The sequence below is a fragment of the Medicago truncatula genome, chromosome 7 (assembly GCF_003473485.1).
Source record: "Medicago truncatula cultivar Jemalong A17 chromosome 7, MtrunA17r5.0-ANR, whole genome shotgun sequence".
NCBI classification, from domain to species: domain Eukaryota; kingdom Viridiplantae; phylum Streptophyta; class Magnoliopsida; order Fabales; family Fabaceae; genus Medicago; species Medicago truncatula.
The window spans coordinates 39470985-39479981 of NC_053048.1; the positions used below are offsets into that span (position 1 = coordinate 39470985).

At 30.9% G+C, this 8997-nt stretch overlaps 2 protein-coding genes across 2 annotated transcripts; both read left to right on the forward strand.

The window, feature by feature from the left end:
• The first annotated feature begins 424 nt into the window (after positions 1 to 424).
• Positions 425 to 2729, forward strand: LOC11442445 (probable xyloglucan endotransglucosylase/hydrolase protein B). Its single transcript, XM_003624498.4, has 4 exons — positions 425 to 698; positions 837 to 937; positions 1079 to 1272; positions 2142 to 2729. The coding sequence occupies exons 1-4, from the start codon at positions 512 to 514 to the stop codon at positions 2539 to 2541; spliced, it is 882 nt and encodes a 293-aa protein (XP_003624546.1). The 5' UTR covers positions 425 to 511; the 3' UTR covers positions 2542 to 2729.
• Positions 2730 to 6403: 3674 nt separating this feature from the next.
• LOC11437256 (xyloglucan endotransglucosylase/hydrolase 1) lies at positions 6404 to 7983 on the forward strand. The gene is made up of 4 exons (XM_003624500.4): positions 6404 to 6667; positions 6890 to 6990; positions 7079 to 7272; positions 7364 to 7983. Exons 1-4 carry the CDS (start codon positions 6481 to 6483, stop codon positions 7761 to 7763), a joined length of 882 nt encoding a protein of 293 aa, XP_003624548.1. The 5' UTR covers positions 6404 to 6480; the 3' UTR covers positions 7764 to 7983.
• The last annotated feature ends 1014 nt before the right edge of the window (positions 7984 to 8997 follow it).

The following is an 8997-nucleotide window of genomic DNA, read 5'->3' on the forward strand; positions in this document are numbered from 1 at the left end:
AAACCAAAGCTAACTAAAACTAATAGTAAAATAAACAAAAGAGCCACATATGGAGGGGTGCACCTAAACCTTAAATCCTAAACTCATAACTCTATTGTTTCAATAATTAAGACAATAATCACTTGAATGATGTTGGTTCAATATAAACTACATATTTATTTTTCGTTGTTTTAACCAAATTGATATCAATTAAGATATTATTCCAGTCACGATCACTTTCTAATTTTAGCAAAATAAAATTTTAAACATTGCATGATTAGTACTCTAGGTACATAGAAAGTGAAGGATGATTAGTTAGCACAAAACTATAGTAAACACGTAACAAAATTCACGATATCAGTTGCTTCTAAACTAAGATGCTAACTTAGGCCAATATTAAATTACTAAGTGTAGGTCTCAACTCCTAATGCAGGTTCATCTGCCTGCAGCCTATATATAATTAGTTGAAGCCATGAAGACAAGTAGAGTTGCATTAGCTTTTACTCGTTGAAACGTATTTGAAACCAAAAAAATGGAGTTTTCGTTGTGGATTCGGTCTCTAATTTTGTTGTCTCTAACGTCCGCGGCTTTGAGCGCCACCCCGCGAAAGCCAGTAGATGTACCTTTTGGTCGAAACTATGTACCAACTTGGGCTTTTGATCACATCAAATACTTTAATGAAGGTTCTGAGATTGAACTTCTTCTTGATAAATACACTGGTACGTATTCTACATGTTCCTTAATCAATTTTCATGTAGAACAAAATTCAATTAATATATGGCTTATTGGTTAATTTAATTGCAAACTTGATATATTATTGTGATCATTTTTAATTTATTTATACAATTTTTGCATAGGTACTGGTTTCCAATCTAAAGGATCATACTTGTTTGGCCACTTTAGCATGAACATAAAGATGGTTCCTGGTGATTCAGCTGGCACAGTCACCGCTTTTTATGTACGAACAAAAATTATTTTATGAAAAATATATCATATTTGATTTCAAATTTTGTAGTGGGGTTAATTCTATATAGTTTCTGAGTTTGTAACTTGTATTGAATGTAACATTTGCTAATTATATATGATTTGAATGTTGCAGTTATCTTCCCAAAATGCGGATCATGATGAAATAGATTTTGAGTTTTTGGGTAATAGAACAGGACAACCTTATATTTTACAAACAAATGTGTTCACAGGAGGCCAAGGTAATAGAGAACAAAGAATTTTTCTCTGGTTTGATCCTACAAAAGCCTACCATAGATACTCAGTTCTATGGAACATGTATCAAATTGTGTAAGTTACTACCCCATAATTTTTGTTTAATTTGGGAATATATTAAAATAAAATAAAAATACAAGTTTTCATAAATGTTCTTTGTTGGTGTAGATAGAAAGATACTAACACGGTCCATGCTTTGACTTGGAGTTTTGAAGTCTTTATGACTAAAATCCCATGGCTATGTGAATATTGAATTATTGTGACCCATATATAGAATCTTAATTAACTAGTTGAGAGTATACTCAACACTTATATATAAGACCGAATTTTTTTTATTTAGAGATGTCACGTGCACAAGATGGATATAAGTTGAAACGTATGTCAGCTTCAACTGTGTTGACTAACTCATGATAATTAAAAATATTGATACTAATATTAAATTTGTTAGTGATTTACATGGTTTACCTTCGTAATAATTCATAACTAAACTCAAGTGGTTAATGAGTTTCACCAATAATAATCGTTTGAGAGAACCCCAATTTGATTATTAAGTGAAACAACTATTGACCAGACTATTCTTATCCCATGGTCGAACTCTAGATTACTAGAACTCATATTTCTTGAGAATTAACCATTCTTGGCCAGACTATTCTTACCTTACGGCCAAACTCTGGATTACTATGACTGATTTTTCTTTAGAACCATAAGGTTAACGCTAAAAAGAAAATGAAGATTCATCTATCTTCTTTCTATCATAGTAAATTTTTACCAGTCCATCATAGTATTGTTTGCTAAACCAAGTTGTAAGATAATTAATGCACTTAAAAATTTGAATGCAATTCTATAGAAAGGGACAGAAATTTTTAAAAAATTACATATTTAATTAGTAATATGATGAGTAAATTAAATATGCCTGATAACAAATTTCACATACATATGTGTAGGTTCTTTGTGGACAATATCCCAATCAGGGTGTTCAAAAACAGCAAGAAGTTAGGAGTGAAATTTCCATTTGATCAACCAATGAAAGTATACAATAGTTTATGGAATGCAGATGATTGGGCAACAAGAGGTGGATTAGAGAAAACAGATTGGTCCAAAGCACCATTCATAGCAGGTTACAAAAGTTTTCACATTGATGGTTGTGAAACCTCAGTTAATGCAAAGTACTGTGCAAAACAAGGTAGAAAATGGTGGAATCGACCTGAATTTCGTGACCTTGATGCTGCTCAATGGAAAAGGATAAAGTGGGTTCGTAAGAAATTTACCATTTATAATTACTGTACTGATAGAACACGTTTCCCTCAGATACCCCCTGAATGTAGAAGAGACCGTGACATTTAAATTTTTTATATACTATGTATGTAATTTTATTATAAATTTGATCTTGTATTTATTTGTATCATTATTTATTGCCACCGTATATTACTCGAACTATGTAATAAGGAATTGAGGTTGAACCCAGTGGAGCCTCTATGTAATCTTCAATCTATATTGATTGGTCAATTTCAATGATAATAACAACAGTTTGTTACATCCAATTCTGATCTCTCGAGGCCATTTCCTGGTTATTTTAGGAATTAATTATGATCTTGAGACTTTTAAGGGAAACATTGGCATGTGACCTATTTATGTTTTAATCATGGGACTTAATTTCCTTTTATTAGAGGATTAACGATGTTATGTTCAAGGGGTGATTTTTTCGATTACATGCAAAATTAAGGGAGGATGGTGTTGATTTAAAAGCTAGAGGATGATGTTGAGGTATACTTAGGAAAGATGAGTGTAATTTGTCTTAAAAATTATACATGTATTAATGTTTACTCATGCCTACCAAAACATCTTATTAGCATGATTTTATCTAGTGAGTGCTAGTTAAGTATCGACTATCAAGCTCTGTAAGCAAAATAAAAAAAAAGCTTGAATCTCACTCAGCTGAGAAAATACAAAAAGTTTGAATTATTTTCACTTCATTTAAACAAAATAATAGGCTAAATACTACTATTCGTTGTTCTTTAAGTTAGATGTTTATAAAAAGTTAATCATTAAGTTTTTTTTTTTTTACAAATTGGTTCTATAAATCCAGGGTCATTCTGAGATTCTGGTAGCCTATAGATGAACTTACAATTTAGGACCTGCCTAATAAGTATATATATAAAAAAATCGAACTCCTAAAATGTAAAAATAATTTTCTTGAAGATGATATTTTATTACGTTAGGAAATGTGATATTCAATTCCATAATATATAATTTTTCAATTAAAATGTATTCCCTAATTTTTTTTTACTTAATGAACCCTTAATTTTATATTTTGGAACCCAAATTTTGAACTTTTTTTTTGGGTTTAGAATAGCCACCTTCCTCGCCCTGCCTCAGATACAACCCTGTTTAAATCTAAAAATATATGTACCTTTGATCGTATTGTCATCAAACTCAATTAAAAAAATATTTATGTGAATGTTTAATGTTAAGATAGCATATCCAAATTCACCGCTCTTAAAACTAAGATTCATAGATGTATTATTCAGTGTTGATTTGAAATAAAATTCATCGATTACTTAATTTATAATATTGTGGTTGAAATATTTATCTTAAAAATTAAGTTTGAGTTAAAAACAAGAAGAACTTATACAAATATATACAATAAATAAATGTGGCCTAACTAACATTAGCGGAGATCATCATCATATAGTAGTTCTACGGTATGGCCTTTTGTCGGTCATCACTTAAAACTTCATCATAAATTAAATGAGAGTTTTGACACCATTCATACAATAATATAATTGTTCTTTATCTCTTGATAATTCATAATCCATTTAGCTTCATTTGTTTTTCAAGGTACATTTGGGGTCACTCAGTCCTTCACTTTGGCCAATGTGTTTGAATCAATTTAGGGTTTTATTAAAAAGTGTCCTAAATATATTTGTTAAAGATTTAAAAATGGAAACAAGTGATAATTTTTATGCATAAAAAGTTTTTTTTTTTTTTTTTTATGTTTTAATATGTTGAATACATAAATCATAAGACAAATTTTTTACTTTAAACTTCAAATGTCACTCTTTTTGTATTTACATCCACATAGTGATCATGGACACAATTATACCATCAACAACAAAACTATAGTCTCTTTAAAAAAAAAAAAAACTATAGTCCATATATATTCATGAGTTTTGTTAACACATGGTGATTAGAGTTGGCTTGTGTCGAGCAACAATCGTCAAGATGTAAGTAGGGTCTATTTGCAAGCACTTGGACGCTCAAATCTTTATGCGAGCACAAGAGTGAGAGGTAAAAATTGATGGAAGTTGTGTACCTTATTTTGGTGATGGTGAGTGTCTTTTATAGACGTGAGAATGGAGTTGTTGGACGGTTGATGGAAAGTCGTTTTAAATGGCACGCCATCAATGTTGATCTCGCATCCGTTATATGCCGTTGAGGCGTTGCGGAGCGGAAGATCTTCAATTAGCCGTTTGAAACAATGATGAGGTGAAAGAGATGCAAAGCTCGCTAGAATTGACCCAGTAGTAACATGTACGGACCATAACGCATTTGGACATGAAAATAACTCATTCATTTTTTTTTTTTATTTGAACAAAATTAATTGCATTTCATTTAAAATCAACTAGGCAATGCAAGAAGGTACTAAAGACAATAACTAGCTTTTTTATTTCACAAAATTAGTAATATATTTAGGTTGGCTAAAAGATCAAAGAAGATGTCAACAAGATATGATAATGGACCCAAATTCAGAGTTATCATCAAGAATGGTACGTATATACATCGACTATACTACTTAAACATCAAGCTCAAAACTAACATCTAGGGGACCCAATTCAGCTGTACATTTGTTAGAGTACCAAATAATTAAAGCCTTGCTCTATTTTCATATGATTTCTATTTCTTTTCATAAGGTATTTCTATATATATTTCTCTCTAAATTGGTTATGTACAGAGGCTATATGGTTAGGGTAGGTCATTGTGGATCATGTAGGGAATCCTTCTTAATATCTTCATCCACTACAACTGCCATTTTCTTAGCCAAAGCCAAAGTCATCTAGCTTAGTAACCCACATGTACAAGCTTAGCATCATCTTTATAACATAACACATGAGAAGATCCTTTTGATGGGAAGACTCAAATTGACACTAGGGGACTTGAGAGTGTATTCATTGGATTTGTAAATTGTGTACATCATTAAGTTAATCATCATTTATGAGATCCCATCATTTACATATGCATGTTAGTTGTAGTTGAAATTAATAATTTGCGATTTATTATATTTCTTTTTGCAGGTTTTATCCTTATCAAAGAGGATGGTTCCATCTATTACGCAACTACTCGAAAGCAAGTTTGATGAGCCTCGTTATTGATGCAATATGTCATTAGATACAATGAAGGAGCACTTTAAGTTTCAAAATATAATATAGATGCATGATGCATGTGGATTTGTCATTTTCACTTGGTTAGGAGAGAAAATAAATAAAAATGAAAGTCCCCTTTCATATTCCATACAAAATACTAGTATCTCAAAACTCAGAGATAGATATATTTATACCCAATATATATAAGAAAAAATTATGTTAAAAGCGAGAGTTGAATTTACACCTTTGCGATTTTAAAATCAACTCTTTACAATTGGACCAAGCTTCGATTGTGAAGTTGTCATGTTATATATTTTTTATAATTGTACGAGAGTTATCATGTTAATGCTTGCTCTAGAAAAACAAAAATTGTATCTTAATATTATGTATTTAACTCTTTAAAGTTTCCTTAAAAAAATCTTTTAAGTTTAAAAATCATTTGTTTAAAAAAAAAAAAAATTAGATAAATTTTCTATTCTTAATTCATTAACATGTGAACTAAAGAAACTTATTATGATTTGCTAAAGAAAAATATTGAATGATATAGTAAACTCTCAATAGGACTCAAAAATATTCTACAAGATATCGGATATTCACATTTTTATTGTAAAAATATTGTACTCAAATTGGGAAATGATTAATGATTAGCAAGTTACTAGCACTTAGCTGTAAAATAATTGAATAATAATACTCTCTCAAATAGGGTCCCAATATAATCTGTTCCAACACTAAAATCGTAACAAAAAACCCTACATGATTCTTGCCTCCCACCCCCCAAGAAAAAATATTAAATGAAGAAGATAAGTATATATAGAAAGAGAGAGGAACATGGGTCTATAACCCCTTTTACTCAAGGTCTTAGCCTTATATATATCCAAGTCTTTGCCACAAACTTTCCACAGCTTGAAAACAACATACCAAAATGAGTTCTTCATTTTGGACTTTGTGTTTGATTTTAGCATCACTTGTCTCTTTTTCATTATGTGCTCCTCCAAGGACACCAGTGGATGTACCATTTGGAAGAAACTATTATCCAACTTGGGCTTTTGATCATATCAAATACTTCAATGGTGGTTCTGAGATTCAACTTCATCTTGATAAATACACTGGTTGGTGTTTAACACACTTCATAGCTTTTCTATTTAGCTCGTGTTCGGATAAACAACTTAATTTACAACTTATAATATAAACATTTATCATGATAAGCGCTTATGTATAAGCTATAAGAACATATCATAAATACTTATGCTAGTACATATGCTATATTATGTCAATCCATGCCCTTGGTTTTTGTACTACATTGTTCATTTTTCTAACTACTTTTTTAACAGGTACTGGTTTTCAATCAAAAGGTTCATACTTGTTTGGTCATTTCAGTATGAACATAAAGATGGTTCCTGGTGATTCAGCTGGCACGGTAACCGCTTTCTATGTATGTGCCTAACAAATTAAAGTTTTTTCATTTTATTTCTATTTTTAGTATTTTGTTGTAATGACCTTTTTTTGTTGATACTTTACAGTTATCTTCACAAAATGCTGAACATGATGAAATAGATTTTGAGTTCTTGGGGAACAGAACAGGACAACCTTACATTTTACAAACAAATGTGTTCACTGGTGGACAAGGTAACAAAGAACAAAGGATCTTTCTTTGGTTTGATCCAACAAAAGAGTTTCACAGATACTCCATTCTATGGAACATGTACCAGATTGTGTAAGTAGCACTTGATTCAACTATTGTGTCATTAAACTATTGTGGTCCAAATTTCAGTAACTAATTTATTTTAACTATGATGGTTTTGCAGGTTTTTTGTAGATGATGTACCAATCAGGGTGTTTAAGAACAGCAAGGACTTAGGAGTAAAATTCCCATTTGACCAACCAATGAAGATATACAACAGTTTATGGAATGCAGATGATTGGGCCACAAGAGGTGGTTTGGAGAAAACAGATTGGTCAAAAGCACCATTCATAGCAGGCTACAAAGGCTTCCACATTGATGGTTGTGAATCATCTGTTAATGCAAAGTTTTGTGCAACACAAGGTAAAAGATGGTGGGATCAACCTGAATTTCGTGATCTTGATGCTGCTCAATGGCGTAGGCTAAGATGGGTGCGTCAAAAATACACAATTTACAACTATTGCACTGATAGAAAACGTTTGCCTCAAGTTCCACCAGAATGCAAAAGAGACCAGGACATTTAAATTTTCATCATGTGATATATGATACTCTATTTTGTGTTATTATTTGTTCTCTCATTATATGCTTTTAACACTATGTCACATCTACTTGTATTACACATGCATTTATTGTATCATTATTTATTGCCATTATTGTTCCATCGAGTTCTGTAAATTGAGAAATGGTGTTATGTATTTGTAATTTTATTTTAGTCATTCTCATATTATAATTATAATTTCACAATATTAATGTATTTTTTTTTTCTTCAACTAACACATTTCATGGTCCACTTTGTCCATCTAAACAACAAGTTTATGCTCTTCATCACCGAATTCAAGTATCCTCAATCAACTGAATCACAAGTCTTTTCAAATTAAATAACTTTAAATAAAATAAGTTTTTTTTTTCTTCTTCTCTAACTACATCCACAACCTCGTTAGCGATAAAAAAATATATGATGAATAAACTGGTATAGTATAATTGCCAATATTTTAGCTAGCAATTTATAAACACATCCAACCAAGGAGAATGATCTCATTGAAATTTTGAGGATTCTACAATGAAGGTACATTTCAAATATTTGACCAATCTTTTCAAAGAGTGAAATTCATGCATGAATCAAATGATTTCCATCTTGATGTCATTCCTAAAACTCCTTCCGTAAACCAAAATTTACTCCATTTGGACTTAAGCTTTTAAAGTTATCACAATCTCAAATGGATTGATGCATTTCAACCTCATTGAATTGCTTTTCCAATGATTCTCCATCATCTTGATATAAGGATTTGACCTTCTAGTTTTCCAAGTCAAAGCCCCTCGCTGTGTCTGCCCGAAAAATGAGACTAGGAAGTGTTCAATCACCGCACTACGAATCACAAATAGGATTTGTAGTTCTTGACTTCAAACATAATTTTATACTTATCTTCTATGAAGCACGGACATTGTAAGATCAAGTATGTCACGGTGTCTGACTCTCGTACGACATGTGTCATATAATTAAGATAAGTGTCATAAATTAAATTATTTTTTTCTTTACTTTGACATTTTTTGAATCGGTGTCTGACACCTATATAATACTCATATGAGTTGTGTCAGACAACTAGACAAATGTTTGAAACATATATTTTGTTTATCTCTTACTTCCACACATCATAAATACAAGAGTTACATATATATTGAGAAATTTTGATAATGAGGGATTATAGACATTAAAATTGATTGCACCATTTTTAACTTTTTCGATAGTGGATGAATAAA